At 37.5% G+C, this 18,645-nt stretch overlaps 2 protein-coding genes across 8 annotated transcripts in view; both read right to left on the bottom strand.

Annotated features, from left to right (window-relative positions):
• Window positions 1-649, bottom strand: part of LOC126849949 (protein O-mannosyl-transferase TMTC1-like) — a 211,732-nt gene extending 211,083 nt beyond the window's left edge. Inside the window, exon 1 of one of the 2 annotated variants that reach the window (XM_050592447.1) lies at window positions 609-649. The gene's annotated coding sequence lies outside the window, so the exon portion shown is untranslated. The remainder of the gene's footprint in view (window positions 1-608) is intronic. The other variant, XM_050592456.1, reaches the window with a different exon arrangement.
• Window positions 650-4,592: 3,943 nt separating this feature from the next.
• LOC126859395 (beta-1,4-glucuronyltransferase 1) overlaps window positions 4,593-18,645 on the bottom strand; it is a 30,139-nt gene continuing 16,086 nt past the window's right edge. For 4 of the 6 annotated variants that reach the window (XM_050610692.1, XM_050610678.1, XM_050610685.1 and 1 more), the window contains exons 2-4: window positions 17,390-18,366; window positions 16,904-17,084; window positions 4,593-5,774 (exon numbers count right to left, since the gene is read on the bottom strand). In XM_050610692.1, the coding sequence (XP_050466649.1) occupies window positions 5,568-5,774; window positions 16,904-17,084; window positions 17,390-18,306 (1,305 nt within the window). In that variant the 5' untranslated portion in view covers window positions 18,307-18,366 and the 3' untranslated portion in view covers window positions 4,593-5,567. Of the gene's footprint in view, window positions 5,775-10,162; window positions 11,153-11,225; window positions 11,377-16,903; window positions 17,085-17,389; window positions 18,367-18,645 lie in introns of those variants that run through there. The other 2 variants (XR_007688816.1, XR_007688815.1) reach the window with 2 other exon arrangements.

Here is an 18,645-nt window from a genome sequence, read left to right as displayed (position 1 = left end):
TACTTAAACCGTGGTACGATGCGTGCTCTTTCAAGAAATTGCGCTTCAGGATTATGTACATTTCTAGTACACGCAAGTGGCAAAGTATGCTCGAGAATATGTATGTTAATAGCTTTTGTTAATCTGATACTCTCATCTTGAGAAATCAAATTTATGTGTATGGCATAATTATGTGTTAATTTGTCATAATTTTATTGCTTAATCTGCCTCAATTTATTGCTTTTATCAGGTAGAAATAGAAATAAAAAGTAAGAATCAAAATAAATTAATAATGACTTTTATGAATATATCGTACGAAGAAGACAAAAGGCAATTAAGAGCCAGCGCGGCAACTTGTGCGTATATGTCCCACTACAAAAATTATATTGATATCCTAACTAAATGATACAATCACAAAAAGCATATGTTTTGGTCCTTTTTCAGTTTTTCTTTAGCTCAATATATAAAGTATATGAAATATATTATATTAAAAATGTAACAGAGTAATAATACGCAGAACAAAAATGAGTCATTTATGTTGTAAGAAGATAAATGTAATATAATAAAATTTTAAAACAAAGAGATAAAAAACTACTTTGAAAAACAACTGGCAATATAAATATACCGACCTTGAGTGAGTTACCTATGTTGTTGAGGGCAAATGCTTCACACGGATGTTCGAAACAGACTGTCAAGTTTCTTCATATCGCACGATATATAAATACGAATATAGAGGGGGTGTTTACAAATAAGACGACTTTCAAAGTTTTGGTAATTTATCACGATCACATCCGTATAAGTATAATATAAACATTCCGTGTTTGTTTGAAAATTAAAGCTATTTTCTTGCCTTTTCTATACCACTTCAGAGATCAAGCGTTTCTTAAATAAAAGTTCACTAAATTGTTAATTTAACAATACATCAGCACTTCTACTTCCAAAAAACACAAATAGCAAATTATAAACAAAAAAAATATATCAAAATTAATTACATAAAGATGGATACATTCAAAAATATTAACTTGTTATAGACGTATAGAATATAATTATAAAAGAATGATTAAAAACAAGGCAAAAAAGAGAAATTGACAAAATTAACTTAATACCAAATTGTTTTTTAGAATTAATTTAGTATTAAAATTGCTATCAAGATTTTTAAAATAATTGAAAATATTCCAAGTTTTATATTGCTGTAAAAATAAACTATGTTATCGCAAAAATACATTAGACAATTAATTTTATAAATAATAATTATTATGCATGAATAAGTAATATATAACCAAATTGTAATTTTTACTTACCTTATTGTTACTCCTTCTCCTTAGATCCCTTCTTTTTCTCTTGTTTGTTCTTCGCTCTCTACATCATTAGAATACACCAATCACTCGGTTCTCCATAGACTCGATATTAATTGTAATGATAGTATAGAAATGATTGTATTAAGTATTTTCTATTATTAATTGTAATTACTTTGAGAGATAACGTAATACTGATTTTTGCAACATTAGTGGAAAATTATTACATGTAATAATCTTGATGTCATCAACACAGTAAGACCCAAGGAATCATCGTATCCTTCATTATGATATTACTTTCTAATTTATCTTTTCTAAAACTTTATCCCCTTGTGTTGTAATGAGAGATACTAAAATTATTATTATTATTATTATTATTATATATATATATATATATATATATATATATATATATATATACTTTTGTAGTATCTTGACTAATTAATTAGTAATTAATTTTGACATATTTTTTCTATGTAACATAATCTTAAATTAGCATTGCTATCTTTAATATCTATTTTTTTAATTAATTGTTATAAATAGAAGTTATAAATAGAAGTTATAAATTCAGAATTATAGATTATTAATAAATTAACATTTAATTATACTATATTATATTCGAATTTTCTTGTGATGAAAATATCGAGTTTACGGAACTACGTAGACCTTAATAAAATCTTTTTCTTCGTTACGTGTTTGCTGCGCTGTGACGTAAATAAATCAAAATTTTTTTCCTTTAAGGACTTCCGCTCTCTCGCGCGCAGTAATCCTTTACAACAACTAGAACAGCGAATCTGTACTGCTGGTCCAACCAGAAGCGATAACGACTATAACAGCAACATCGCCGGCAACGGTTTCTCGCGCACATCCTTTCCGATCTTGCATAACGAGACACGATGGTCGTAAACAAACTTTACTAAACCGAAACGATCGCGGGGAAAAGCCGAGAAAACGGTTTATATCTCGGGCTTAAACGTGAAGTTACGTCATCGAGTGCATTGACGTAAGCTACGAAAATTTTCATCGTGCTTTCCGATGGGCGAGAACTTATGAAAAAGAAAAAAAAGACTTCGCAAAGCATAGTGCTTTCTCTCGTCTCAAAACGGTTCAATAAATGCGATTACAGAAATCGAGAACAGATAACGCGCTTCTAAAGATTACATGTAACCAAAAAAAATCCATGAAATAATTTATGTATACAAGATATTCCCAAAAAAGTTTGAGTGATATCTTAGAAATAAATTTCATAAAAGTTCAAATTAATATTTTATTAACATGAATATTAAAACAGTAATAATTTTCCAGATAAAAACTATCACAAGAGGGAAGAGATTTTTACAAATAAAATTTGCAAAGCAAAATTTTAACGAAAATATTTAATATTAAAATTTTTTGATTAATAATAACTATTATCTCAATATTTTTACTAAAGAAAAATCAACTCCCCAAATTCTTCGAAAAATCTATTTTCGAAGATATAACTGGCGTGTTTTCGTACCGCTCTGTATATTCAACGCACGTGCCGTCGATATCTCTTTACGGTATATTCGAAGGACCCGATGCACTCGAAGTCGACACCTATGACACGCGATGCAACTGCGGTAACACGATAAAACGTAGCTATAAGCCGCAACCTGGCGCTATGGAACTGCGTGGGAATGTGCTCTGAAATCGCCCGATCGTTAGCATTTCTATCCTCACATCCGGTGAAGTCTCTCTATGTATACTTTTTACTGTCGGCCATTGTCAGCATTCGCGATTCAAGTTAACTGCCGAACGTTTGCGAGATCGCTTGAGATAACTGTGGAAAAAAGGATTGACGCGTTCGAACAGAGCGCAATAGAGCATGCAATATTTAATCGGATTATTCGTGCAGCTCTCGAGATTATGAAATGAATGGGAAGAGTCAAGTATTATATTACGGAACAATACCGCATAATATGAGAGAGATACAATTGTCTACAAAACAAAATATAACACACAGATGTGTGTAAAACGATTTGGTGCTCGTCATTTCGTAATATCATTTACATTGTATGTCTCGTACAGCTTTAAAAAAATTTTTTTAACACAGATAAAAATTAATTTTTCTGTTATCGTAATGTTTAATGACAGATATAAAAGATAAATATATATGTCACGAAAAATTAAATCTGAAAAATAACAAAAATGGAAAAAGATGTATATAGCCTTTGCATATATTAATATCGGTTTAATATTAGTTTTTCAATTTTACTTTTCAATTTTTTAAATTTAAATTTTTCTTGGAATTTTTTATTGTCTCTTATAAAACGTCGGAAGAAATAAAAGGACAGAACTTTGTAATTATTTTCACGTCTTTTAATACTACGCTTTTTCACAACGAACTTATTGCGAGAATCAGAGAGACAGCAATATATAATTCTCGTAATTCTTTATTACATTTTATATTATTTCACAACACCGTCTATGCGCTATATTTTACATCTATCAGTAAAAACATTACAATATAAAGATAACTCTGTGCCTTGAATTAAACGTTAACGTTTTAACTTTTAACTGACAGTAGCAGCACCAACAGTATCCTCATAGTTTTATAAAATTAGCTAAAAAGAGAGAGAGAGTTATTTTCTTACGTGTTAGGCATCTTTTTGCAATCATTGTTAAACATAAATAATAAAATTGAAATTTTTGATAAAATACTTCGTTTTTATGATTAAAGAAAAAAAGTGAAATAGATCTAAAAGGCTATATTATGTCAGTTAAAAGAAAAAGTGAGAGTACGTTATCTAAAAATTAATTAGATGAAGTGAATGTTAGCGATGGCAATATTCTTGAGCTTAGACATCCTCATACCTACAAATCTCAAAACTTTGCCTCATAATTGCCCTGCAATTTCATAAAGTAAAACAAATAACGGTGATATATTAATGTACAGATAATGCGATCTTACGAAATAACTTCATTATATTGTTAAGCAAAACGCATACATTTTCGATGTCATAAATATCGTCGATCCCTTGATTTGTAGAGCGCGTTTTAATAATGCAATATTATTTTTTATTCTTTTGTGTATTGCCATTTTTAATTATATATCCAAAATTCTCCGTATATCCTCCATAATCTATAAATTTTTTAGACAATTTCAATTCTCTCTCTCTCGATTTGTGTGAAACCAGATCATAGATGTAGCCTGATCAAATGTCGAATTAAAATTCAATTAATATAAATTTCTTAAATTTTTTTATTATTTACTTTCGCTCTAAAAGTTAATTTATAAAATTTGTAAAGTTCTTATTATAAAAAATTATCTAAGTGCTCTATGATTTTTTGTTGTTAAAAAAAAATCGATTTAATCGATATTGGTCAAGAAATCTGTCTAGATAAAAGAATCTATGATTTAGGACATATTTTATATATCTATATAAAATAATTCGCATCCTTCTATGCAACCAGATACGGCATGGCGATGGTTTATGCTATTTGTTTATTTTACGTTCGGAGCGCTATGTCGGCGTCGAGCAAAGTATCGATTTTGGATTTAAACGCCACCCTCTCTTAAGCCCCAGACAGCTAACGAGGTACGCTCACTTAAGATCCCCTGCCTGCGTTTTCCCGCTCCTCGTGCACGAGTACGTGCCGCGAAACTCACGAGAAGATATTTATTCCGCGATCCCGTATGGCGCGGTCTCTGATGACTTTGGGAAATCGTGAGTAGAAGTAACAAGAGTTTCCGCGGTTGGTTTCGCCTAGCGGAATCGATGAACCGGAAGGTTCGATAAGTAGCGCGAATCGCGGTTACTCGATCTGGCATCTGTTCTCCCAAGCATATTGAAGCACTCCGTCGCTTAATACGATTTCATCATTATTCTCGTCCAAAGGATAAAATCAACTATCCTCCGTGAAAGATTTCCAATAAATTCTACCTAAACGTGTATATAGATAATCAAAGACAATTTTTACTGCGATTAATGAACACCAATTAGTAAAAAAAAAATATTAAACGGTTTATATAATAAATAATATTATTGGAATTAAATAAAGTTGACAGAGAGAATTATAGGATTTGCATGTAAAATGTTGCGTCACTTTAAAATAATAACAGAAGATAAAGTATGAATATTATTTGACGAATTATTCGTTGACTCACGTGAAACACTTGGAATCTATTGACTACTTAAATGGTGTGAGCACTGACTATTGTCAGAGGCCTAATTCTACTTTGGAATCTTCGATGTGTGTTGAGCCTAAGGACGAACGTAAATGAAACGGCGGCAAAGTCTCGATTCAACGAGATCCTTGATGAAGCTTTTGTCAGTTAGCGTTCTTCATCATTTTCAACGGATCTCGCATGTAACGAGCGAATACTTCCTTCTTGAACGTCTCAAACTGCTTCCTGTTAGCACTGTTCTGACGCTCGCGCCAGGCGGGCCTGCTCTTTCTGGTCTGCAGTCCCCAGTGGCCCGTAAATACAGGCGATAGCACTTTGAACTGATAACCCGTCACGTACATCTCGTAAACCTGCAAGAAAAACGAGCGACTGGTGTTACACGAGACAAATGTGCCCCCTGAAATGGAATTAAAGTCGAAAATTGAAATAAATTGGAAATTGAGACGAGCGCGGTTTAATCGATCGATTATATTCCGCGATCGATATTAATTGATTTAATTCAATTATATTTGTCTTCAATTATATTTTGACCAAAATCAATAGCGGAGAGAACAAGAATTTATCGCAGACCGCGAAAATGGCGAGAATCATTCGCGGATCATTTTCCACGGCAAGATTCGCGAGTGCTGGCACCGAGATATAACACGTACAAATCTCTGTCGAGGCCGATCTGCGGTAACTGTGAGCGAACGAGACGAGGGGTGCAGGAAGTGTGCCTAGATTCTTTACGAGCCCGCTGCAAAGCCCGGGAAGAGTTTCTGATTCGTAACCACAGTGAGGAGATTCTAGCTGCCGCGCCGTGTCTCGCGACGTAATAAATGCGGGCGTCTGCATAAGCCTTCGTGCATCTACTACATCTATGTATGTGTGCAAGCGAGCATGTCTGTCATTTCTGTAGCATTCGATCCGGTCGAGAAAATGACGTTAGGTTCTTAGGTCGACGCGCAAATGGAAATCTTTAATATGAGCGCGTATTTCGTCGTGAGTACGCGCGAAAATATTTGGTGATGTATTGTCTTTTATTCGATAAGAGAGTTGGGCATATGTCGAATAAAAAACATTGTTACTAAGATGACTTTTCCTTATCCAAAATATCAATTTAAGACCGTGTGTAAAAAGTAATCAGATGAATAAAATACATACTGTGTGAAAATAATTGGGACATTAATTTCACGCAATATTTAATAGAATTGTGTCAAATTTATGAAAATTGTAACAAGATATTTGTGTTAATTATGTGCAAAAAAAAATTAATAGAATTTTGGCACGGTACAGTGATAGAATTGTATCGAAAATTGCGTCCAAGTGGACGTTTATGACATCAGAAATCGGCGAACATTATGACCGGCGAACGTATTTGTACGCCGTATTTGTATGACATTGCGACATTTCCGGATGAGAGCGTGCTCCTCGCCAACTTTTGAACGTGCGTCCCATTTTGGCGGAAGTGGCTTTCAGAACATGCCGCAAATATTCGTTCGGATAGTGACATCTTCGCGGGAAGTCCCGTGTTTCCGACAGCGTAAGCAGCGCGACAGCAAGGAGAAAAGCGGATGGCGTCGTAATCTCGCTCTGGGTTTGTCGGAACGAGCCAGACAGACCTAACGGACGAGATCCGCGGTTCGCCCGTTCTCCTTCAGTCTGAAAACGTCATCGTGAATAATCGCGTGTAACAATATAACGGAGACAATATTGGCGACAACAGTATGTGTGTAGACCTCACTTTGTCCATAGCGATTTACTTATCATATAAAGCATCGATCTGCTCTCCTATGTATAATGACATTTTGTTTTCAAAAGCTTGAATGCAAGTATCTCCTATGAGCTTGCTTTTCTTTTCTATTTTACATTCTTTAGATATCATTTAAATAAACTACACTATTTTCTTATTACGACACAATAAAAATTATTTGAAATTTTATTCTACAAAAATATAAGAATTATTTACATATGTATCTTACATATTTTCTTATACATTTATATAGATAGACCTCAAATTATCAAATATTTAGTTTTTTGTATGCTTTGAAACTGCCATTGATGGAAAAAATATGCACAAAAGAGAGAGATAGAGAAAGAGTTCTGTGAATCATATATTCACATCATTACTTATAAATACATAATACGATCAAGATTCTCCATCATGTATATATATAAAAACACAGAGTATAAAGCGATCTTGATGCGGTTATAGTTTCTAATCGAGTTAAAAATAATGGATCAAATTTAGACCATCAAGCAAATGACAAATAATGATCTTAATTATGGGAGCAGAATGAACATTGTTAGTTAATGCGACGAAGAGCGGTAACCTATGGGAATAGCAGCATGCACTCGGATTATATCATCGGATGAAATTGATAGACAGAATCTAATCTACCGCGTTCTAGATCTTGGAGATGTAGACCTCGTGAATAATTATACATAACGATGACGCGACATGCGTGTGACAGGCGCCGCGACGTCGCGGGATTGTCTCCGCAGTACATGTCGCAATAGATGCATACAATTCGTCACGTTACTACAGTGTGCTGACACTGCCAAAACATATATACGTCGCGATCGACGGGACAAGCTCGCATTTATAACTCGCGTTCATTCCCTTCCTCGGGCTCATATTCGCCCCGTACAATTGCCCTGAAAGCATCTAACGCGATATTGACGCGCGACATGACACAGCACTTACGCAACATAACGAATCTTGATTCGGGTCGAACTTTTTCCACCTATATAAAAAAGATTATTAAATATTTAAAAAAGGCTTAATGTTTTAAGATTGATCTTTGAAACGTGATGGTTAGAAATAATTTGACACTTTATATACATATATATATATGAATGAAAATGATATAAATTTAACGAATTGAAAATTCCATCAAGAAACATAAGAAGATGCAACGGAAAGAAATGCTTTGAATTAAAAAAAAAAAAAATTCGCGTAATTATGATTTCGCGTGTTTAAAAGTATAAGATTCGAGAGTGAGTAATGATAAAAATCTGATATCCGGTTTTGACAAGTTCAACACGTATATTTATGACATTGCCGTATATATTATATAACTAACAAGCTTGCGCTGGCGCGGCGGACACCGTGCATAATTATCCGTCTTAATTGGATAGATAATAAATTCCTTTCAGTTTCGCGCGCAGATCTCTCACATCCTTGCGGCTAAAGTGCGCCTCTCGCGCGCGCGAACCTCTCGGAAAGAGGACGACCGACTGTTTGTCGAGGGTTTCCCGGGGAACAGATTGCATTAAACAACACGGCGGGCTGACGTATCTTCTTAATTAACAAACCCCACGGTCTCACATTCGTTACAGACTCGCGGGCGTAATGATGTTTGCTGAACTTACACGTTTCCCTGATACTGCTCGCGAATGCACGCCGCCGCGCTCTCTGTTTGTACGCGAAACTTTCGTCATCGCGACGATTATTGGATAATGCATGTGTATACCACGGCTACCGCGGCATTAATGCATACTACATATATACATATATATGTATATACATATGCACGCGACGCGGCGACGGTTTTATAGCGTATACATAGCTATAAAACAGGCAGAGAACGCAAGGTGCGGGTCCGGGACGTGCTCTTGCCATAAAACTTGCCCCTCTGAAATTCCGACGTGGCCTTCCGAACTACCGTATGTAACATCGACAACTGTCAATGACTAGGGTAGAGAATATTCCGCGAACCATCACGCACACGATAACGCATAATACACGTCAAAGCTCTCGAGAACGCAAAACGGCGCGGCGAAGCGGCCCCGTTGAAACTTTTGCGCGACGGGATGAACAATTTGCGGAACTCGACGCACGATCTCTGTTTTCTCTCTCTCTCTCTCTCTCTCTCTCTCTCTCTCTCTCTCTCTCTCTCTTTCTCTCCCGACGAAGTTCAAAGGACTCAAAGGGCGGTCGCGATGACGCCGTACGCGTATGTTGTGTACGTGCAAGTAAAAAAAATAGATGAATGAGAATATATGTGAGGGGCGGAAAAAAAGAGTATGTATGCAAAGCATGCAATATATTATTTACATAATTCTATCTTTTATGTGCTCCATAATGGCCCTTTTAACGAACACAAAAGCATTTAGACATTCCTTTTTCTCAAAATATCATTTGTACCGTATGTTTTTTATTGAAATTAGTAAAGAGAAATAAAGAAAGATATAAAAAATCAAACACCACAGCTGCTTTATTTCAAGATAAGAAAAATTAATAATTTTATTGTTTGGAAAAAAATAGTGCTTGCTCTGGCATGGTGTACATTTATAATGAATGCAGTGGAAAGATCGTTCTGTCAAGATGCTCAAAGATCTGGCTCGTATTCCATCCGTCAGAGATAATATGACAACGCTTGCCGCTTCAACGAGAGATAAGATAATCGTTTGCGGCTTTCGAATGGTAATGCATAATATTACAGTGGGTCACCAGAGAGAGAGCAACGGTTTTATATCTGCATCATGTGGTGTATGCATCTGCATGTCACATAATCGGACCACACAGTTGTAAGTACGTGCGGCTGCATAGAAAGAACGCGTATTATAATTATTATGTTTTATAAGCACAAGCAGAATAAAATACGATATTTCCCTTACCCGGATACGGTGTGCAATAAATTCTAAAATAAGAAACGTTTGCACGTCTCAAATCGTAAAAATAAGAATGATAATAAATAAAGCAACATATTATTCTACGAAAAATATATAATCTCCAGAGAGTAGCAGTTGTTGTTGTGTTGCCATATCGATTAATAAACTCACAATGCACCTCACGATTTCTATTCGACGTTTTATTTATTCTGCCGGAGCATTTCTGTGCTCCGGATATCCAAAAAGGAAAACGTGCTTAAATGTGTTCGTGTAGCCGCATGTTTTACAAACATACAGCGGCGAGGTTAAAATTTTACAACTAGCGGAAACGTGGCCGCGGTACAACTCGCTCCGCACGCTCGCTCGCAAAAATGGAATTGCATGTCGCGCGGAAGATAAGCTTATGGTCCTAGCACCTGGGGGAAATGCGCCCGGGTTAATTTCACGCTTCAGTATCGAATGGACGGTGTCACTATCATCGCCGCGGACCATTACGATTCGTGACACGCCGATGCTGACAGTTTGCGCTCTTTATTTCATTCCCCTGTCACGACAACTCCCGTTCAATTTCGCTTGGAAAAGACGAAAGTATGCCACGTCACGTGTAACATGTGTGTGAGTATGACAAACATAATATCCAATATATTTGATTATATTTCTTTTTATTAATCGATTTTTCATCACTGTTATATACGTGATACAGTATTGGCATAAATCAGAATATGTGATTATATTATACTATAATCAAATCATCTTTTGTCGAGGGAGAACTCCCGTTCCCGATAATATAGTTTCTCTAACTTCAAAGCACTTCCAAAGATATGCGACCTGATAATACAGATGCAGAACACAATGCACGTAATGCACACAATCGTTAATATTTCCTCACCCAATTGAGATTGAAGTATTAAATTTAGTTTGTGCGTATGTCTGTTGCGTGCGAATACAATGCATTACGTGTCACAGTCTATAAGCAATGGGATGCATACTGGGTTGCGCCGATGTCATGTATTTCGCAAATTACACGTGACGTAATTACCGTGTTGTTACATCGGTTAAAATCAGTGCTGGCACAAACTGCTGTGCGACTCGATCCGTACCGTTTGCAGAAGGATCCCGTGGCATCCCGATGCTTGAAATTCAAAGACAGAGTGTCCCTTTGATATTCAAGAACCTCCATAGCTAGCTGAGAATTCCTTACGTACCGACGTGTTTCGGGTGGTTCTGCGAAATCACTGCGTACCAATGGTTTAGCTTTGTTGACGCAATCCCATCGAGAAACTCGCGCCAATTTCTCTCAGTTCGCGCAAGCCGCAGCGGCTCTCTTCAATTTGTCCGCGAATATGCGTCTCTGTTCTGCAAAATAATCTCCATAGCATGTCGTTTTATAAAAACAAGCACGATTTTCGATATTGAACACAAATAATACGTTCTTGTTTATATAAATATTTAAAATATCTAAAAGAATGTACAATTTTTCTTATCTATTTTATATATTCTACAGTATTATGTATATCAGTCAAATTAGCATGATTACGTTACAAATGATTGAGAAAAAATATAGCCAACAATCAAATAACTAATGGATTATAATTTGTTAAATATTGTTACACGTTAACTTTAATTATACATATAATGCTTCTTTTACAAATTTTCTTTTATTGAGTATTTTATTTGATTTAAATATAATATCAATGTAATAGCATGGCAATTCAAACAGTCGGATATATCATATGGTTTTATGTCAACATATATCGCAAAACGATGAAGTGCCGCAAGTGACACTTTTCGGATAATATTCAGATTGCTCTTCGCGACTCAAGATGTGCGCGTTTCGTCAAACAAATGTGCAAAGAAGTGACAGGTATTTTAGATGAAGACGTGCCGACGCATGCATAAGGTGAAGTGAATGCGACGGTAAACAGGATCGTATAATTTTTCCAAATGGAAACACAGGCGCAGCCGAGTAATATGCCGGCTATGCGATGGTAAGTGGCGGGCTAAATCTGATAATTGAGTTTTATGCCATCGCACGTCGACGTAAATCCCCGCGAATACGGCGCGTCTCGGCCGCCCAGCCGTATGGCGCCTCCACTTATCTTACATTCTCTGCATTAAGGGGGCACCGGCGCGGCACCGCAACTTAGAATGGAATTAAAACGGCGGAGGCAAAAGGGCGGAACGCAAATCCTCTCGTTCGTTTCGAGGGCGCTTAAATGGAGCGAGCGGCAGAAACGAAAATCCGTGTAATATTAGATAAATTCAAATTTCGACGTTACAGAGATCTTCTGCGCCACACAATCGTGACGTTCGAGATATTTGTTTCATGTTCACAATATTATTTTGAAAAAAGGTTATTACACTAATCATATGCCCCTTTTCAATTTTAAATACGACAAATCTGCTTGCAAAAGCTTCGCGCTTGGTTAAAGTCGATCGATCTCCTCTCTACAAACGAGAGAACTTGCATTATCCTGCGAGACACTTAAATTGCTGCTTGTTACACGGTGCCTGCAAGCCGCGGTCATTGATCTTCCATGAGAGAACTAGCCGCTAAATTACGGACATCCTTTGAATCGAGTTGGATCGTTGGCTACCGACGTGCTACGCGGAATACCTGAACGCCTAATCGAAAATCACTTTGGAACCGATTCAATTATAAAACAATTAAGGGAAAAAGATTGCCGGAAAAATGCGTGGGAATAATTAAACGCAATGGAAATAATGCCGATACGCATACATACGCGATATTATATTCGAAAATCGAATAAGATTTTTGTTGCTCCATTATCGCGAATTTGCATTATGAAATGCAGCCGCTACGATTTACTGCGCTTGATATATGCGCCGATAATTCAAATTCGCATAGGTTAATTTGCTCAGCACTTTGCTACGGATGCAAATTTAAATGCGCGTAATGCGAAATATATAAAATAAAATTTACTTATTCAATATTACTTAATCCCACATGAAACATCTAGTTACAAAATTTGCGATCAGTTATATTTGAATGTGCGAAAGCGTGTTACGTCAAAAATTAACGGCATGCTATCGAACGAATTAAGCTGAAATAAATTATGTCAAAAGCCGAATCAAGCGTTAATGAGTCATGTAAAATAATTTATCGAGTAATATTGTAAATATGTTAATCGTATTAATGAGCAATTAACTGTAGGCTCGTGTAACAACAATTCTATCTTTTTCTGTAAATTCAAGATTTTTCTAAAAATTTCATAGCGATAAGAGGATTTATTTTTATTTTATTTACATACCTTCGGCACTAAATTTCTCGTCTCGCATTTTTCAATAATTATATAATGCGCAAGTGGACTCTATATTCCGCGTAATTTTTCGACAAACTGCAAACGATGAAAGGTATCGCTCGCAACCAGCAAATCGAATCGTTCTATTCGTGCCTCTGATTTACGATCCCGGCAGACCAAATCGCTCAATCAACGTAGCAGAGTGACCGCTACGTTGAAGCATCTAGAACGAACTATCTCGTTTCCGACTTGATAGCAATCATCTGCGAGGTGCTTGCGTGCGATACTTCGGTGCCACTTCTCTCGCGACAACGACATACTATCTACCCTCGAGAGTCGAATGTATCGCTATTATAGATTAACCTGAAGCGATAATAAATAATGGATCAACGAGCAACGAGAAACAAAATGTCAGACGGCGAACAACGTCGCGTCGATACTCGATATGTACGGCGCGAATGGAAATGCGTCACCTCACGAAACAGTAATGGCATGGAGTTTCTAACACTCCTGATATAATGCATAAATCGATATTCAATTTCCTATTTAATATCAGCTTCGTGCAAATTCCTCTGCTTATTGCTATCTTGCTTGAGAAATTGGCTACTGTAAAAATAATACTTGTATATATTTTTTTTTTTTTTTGCACAATTCTCAAGTTAGCGATCCGAATTTATAATTATAATATATTCTTTTGAACTACATCGGAGAAAAAGTGTGTTGATTTTCCGATTATTTTCATTTCTGTTTTTTTATTCTTCCATCTCTCACGCCAGGCTTATCTCTTGTCGCGATGCGCCAGTCCTGGGAGCCGGGAATCAATCCGATAATGCCGGGTCTGATGAGATATCAAGCCGGGACGGTTCGTGCCGGCCCGATCGGCACACTCGATAAACACGACAATAAAGAATCCCTCGAGGTTCGACTACGTTGGCGTGTCGAATCGACGATGACAAGATCGATCGTCGACGCGATATTATATATAGGAATCGCGAACGAGCAACGCATGCCGCGCGTCTCGTCAGGCCCGAATTTTTCATATCGTGTCGATAATCGGCCGGTGCGGCGAGTAATTGAAGGTTGTATCGAGGTGAGGGGAAGGGGGGAAAGTTAAGCCAGCTCGACAAAGGCTACTCGATGAAAAGGGATGGGAGGGCATGGGGAATTAACGAATCGATCGGCAATTAACATGCTCATTTTACCGGGGTAATCGAGGCGAGCCAGGGAACTAGCGTAATTGCGTCGCGATTATAGCGTATACCGCATTGTTCTCGCACATTGTATACGCAAACAACCGAAGATTAATTAACGCAAAATAAAATTTAACCGGCAGCGACGCGTCCTCCGCGTCCGACGCGAGAAACGTGCGTCGGTTGAAAAGGCATTTTAGTTGCGGTCTAAAATTCGACACCTAATGTCAAAATGTGTAGATTTAATCGAAACACTTTGAAAACAATATATATAAACATTCAATATGCATACAATAAAACAAAATGCGTTAAAAAATTTACTCGTGTACAAAAATCTCGCTATGACAACGAAATAGAGTACCGTAAAACAAGGATATTTTTATTATTTATTAAAAGCGATGGAGATAAAATTTCCAATATTGCGTCTTGTTCCTTCCCTCCTCCTCAAAGAAAGCTATCAGATAATAGCTTGGCCTTAATGTTATACATCTCGGAAATGAGTCTCTGGCAGTTATCTAAACGTGTCGTAGGGAACAACGAGAGAACACAAACAAACAATAGCCATTCTCATTTTTCCGCAGAAGCGAATGTATGTTGCGCGACGTAAACCGCAAAGGAGACGCGCTTGCGAGTACGTACTTCCGATGTCCACCGGCATGTAATATCAGCCGCATGACTACGGACCACCACATCACCATCGCGACTGTTTGCAAGTCGACGACGCAGTCGCGATACGTATATACGTAGATTTACGCTCGTTTTATTGCCGTCGGTACTTGGCATACTTCGTTTTACGGTCGTCGCGCTCGGATTTTCGCCGTGCGATGGAATTTCGTTATTTCCGCCGTGAGGTCGAAAACCACGAACATCGTACACTTCTCTCGTCGAAACAACGCGAAACCACCGCGTGCCACCCTACGAACGTACATCCATACGCTCAGAGGTATGCAAACTCTTCGTGTATGGACTGCGAGCGGAAAAGTTGTCGCCGCTGCTTCGTGACTCTCACAAATAATCTTTTAGAGACCGTTGCAATTTTAATTGCCTCGATCTTTCTCTCTCACAGTTTAAACAACAACGAAGAGAGAAGAAAAGATTACTATCAATTTTCTGCGAAAATCGTATCTGTGAAAATCGTGAAAGGTAAATCGAGGCATCTATAGATATTGGTTTTCCGCTTTCGAGTTTTAGACTTGAGATCGAAAATCTTCCCCCGTTCCGTGATATCCAAGTTTTACCCGCATGACGTAGCCACGAGCTACGTGAAGTTTCAAAGTTTGATGTTATCGGCCTAAGAAATTAGCCATTCTTCCATAATTCGGGCGAGAATGACGTGCCTGAAAAGCACATTAGCGAACGCAATTTGCATCCCGCTGTCCCGATATGCAAACGTTCGATTACACAACCGGGGATGCATCAAGTTTAAATTGAATAATGATCGTTCCGCGAAACGAGCCTCTATCGGCCCGATAACAGCGCGGCAATGATAATATGTAATTCAATTAATGTCGCGGCTGTGCACGGGGGCATGCTCACTCCAATTTGCTATTCTCGAACGTACTATTCACAAACGAGCGCCCTTGGCTCCCTGGTTTTCCCGTGGCTCACGCCAGGATCTCGCCTACATTCTATCTTGCTAAAACTTTACCAACGCTATCGTATATCCGCATGACTTTTTCGTAGCATGACTTATATCCTTGAATTAGCAAAATATTGTAATTTAAAATACTGATTATAAAACATGGAAATGTATATATATATATATATATATATATATATATATTATATTCCAATTATATCTCAAAATCTTTTAGTATAATTTATGCCATTTATTTACATAGTAACTATGTAAGTATAATAATGGGCAGTGGCTGCCGGTTCCATTATTGTCATTTATCTCTGTTAATTTCGTTAAAGCTCCAAAAGGTATATTAATTTTTAATAGCAAACTTTTTATCTCTCGACGTTGAGCTAAACTAACAACGCGGTAAAATACCATCTCACGTTCGTGCAATTATCATGGGTACATTTGGGTCACATTTATATTTTTTATTACCTATCCGCTTTTTCATCAGAATATCGATAATAATGTTGCCGCAGAAACATTTTTAATTTAAGCCGTTTTACGGTATTATTGCTGACTGATTTGATATATTTTGCAAATAACAACTATAATGGCGCATTATACAGGTACACGCGCAGCGCTCATCTTCTCGAATACGAGTATTTCCATACATTAACGGAAAAAACTACGTTCGTATCGTTAAACCTACCGGGTGGAATATAAACTTTCGCATTGTAAAATTTCATGTTATTTCGTGCTTGGGCGAAATTGCATTTTCGATTCCACATTGCCACTAACGTATTCGTCACGTGGATGGCAAATGCAAACAGAAAAAAAGAAGACATATCCTAGGGAATATCGCGTACCTGAGTATTTCTCGTATATCCGTATCCCATAAACCTCTCATCGTGAGACGGTGCGATATCTTTCGCCACGTAAAAAGGCTCGTAAAGGAATTCGAAATTCGTCACATCATGACTAACGTAGACCTTACCGGTCCTTACGTTTTCATGATATTTATGTGTCGGCGACACGTCCTGCAGCCACCTATAAAATAAGAAGTCCTCAAACATACATATATGTCGCGCAGTATCCAATTAACATTTTGTATACTTAATTAATCATATATATTAAAATGATATATATTAAAATCGGATAAACATTCTGTAATTTTTAATAGGAAAACTATTATATATTCGCATTATTTTGTTAATTCACTCAATTTCAACGGATATTAAATCGATTATATAAATATATTTTAATAATATTTGCATATATATTTTCACTTGATTGAAGCAAATATTATTTCAACAAATTTGTAAGGGGAGGTAATATTTAATAAAATTACTTACCTTGTAAAGTTTGTGGCGAATTGATTATGTATAAAGACCTTTTGATGAAAGGGCCTGGCTAAGCCCTTCCTCGCCAGCCTGATGAGTTCGGTCTTGTTCTGGGGAAATCTCATCCGCGTATCCAACTCATACGTGGGTATTACGTAGGCGCACTTATCACAGTTGTCGCTCCTGAGGAACTCGTCGAGCGCGGCTGTCAGATTGTAGCTCGGCACGATGTCAACGTCCGTCAGAAATACGTAGTCCGTCTGGCAGTTCTTGCGCGCTAAGTTGCGCATGTGGTTCTGCGGATAAACGTTACGTATCCGCCAATTGGTCTGCTCGCTAGATATATGTTTCGCGAACTCATTCAGAGTGGCTTCCGGTTTGGCACAATCGATAATATCCGGCAGCTCGAAGACGCGCGGCTGCTTCTTAGGCGGTCGCATCCTCGGTACAGCAAGAGAGAAGATCACTCTCTCTCTGATGGACTCGTAGCATCTCCTCAGGTACACCAGGTAACGCTGCAGTACTTCGAATTCTTCGTCACCGGCAGCGTAAAGCGCCACGGACATCGGTCCGGTCCAATGCAAGGCGACCTGCACCAGTGAATGCAGTTTTTCCACGGAACTCTGGGTAGCCAGACATACCCGATAAGTCTGCGACAACTCTGTGAATTTGCTACCGACTAGCACCGAGTCGAACGTTCGGAACATCCGCCGAGCGTCCCATCTACCGAGCTTAATATCCAGTCGCAGACTGTTAGTATCAGGTGATGTCGGTTGATAATCCTGCGTGATGCATTCCGGCTGTTGTTCCTGCTGTTTGACGAGGGTACCGAGATTCCACTCTGTGACGGCGTTCACTTCCACTACTTTCTGTGGAATGGTCTCCGGCATACAAGTCTCCGATTGTAATAGCAGGAACGTTAGCAGCATATTCGACAGCGCCAAGATGATCACGCTCGTCAGACTGAGATTCCATGGTCGGCATCCCAGCTGGAAGTGATAAGAAAAACACGGCTGATTATAAAACATCGGAACAAACATCATCTTGAAGAGTTTAAATTTCGAGATACAGATATACGAGAGCGATTTTGATTAGCGATGAAAAATAATAATCGCGTTTCATTTGGTGAATAATGTTATAAGTATAATACTTATTATATTTTAAAAAACTTGAGAAGATTCGAATTTTTAATTGATACATTTTCTCCGTGTTTACATTGAGCGAATACTAAATTCATTAAAATGATAGCGATCAAGTGATGAATCGAT

The sequence above is a fragment of the Cataglyphis hispanica genome, chromosome 1 (assembly GCF_021464435.1).
Source record: "Cataglyphis hispanica isolate Lineage 1 chromosome 1, ULB_Chis1_1.0, whole genome shotgun sequence".
In the NCBI taxonomy this organism is placed as follows: Eukaryota; Metazoa; Arthropoda; class Insecta; order Hymenoptera; family Formicidae; genus Cataglyphis; species Cataglyphis hispanica.
This window is presented reverse-complemented; position numbering and strand designations above follow the sequence as displayed.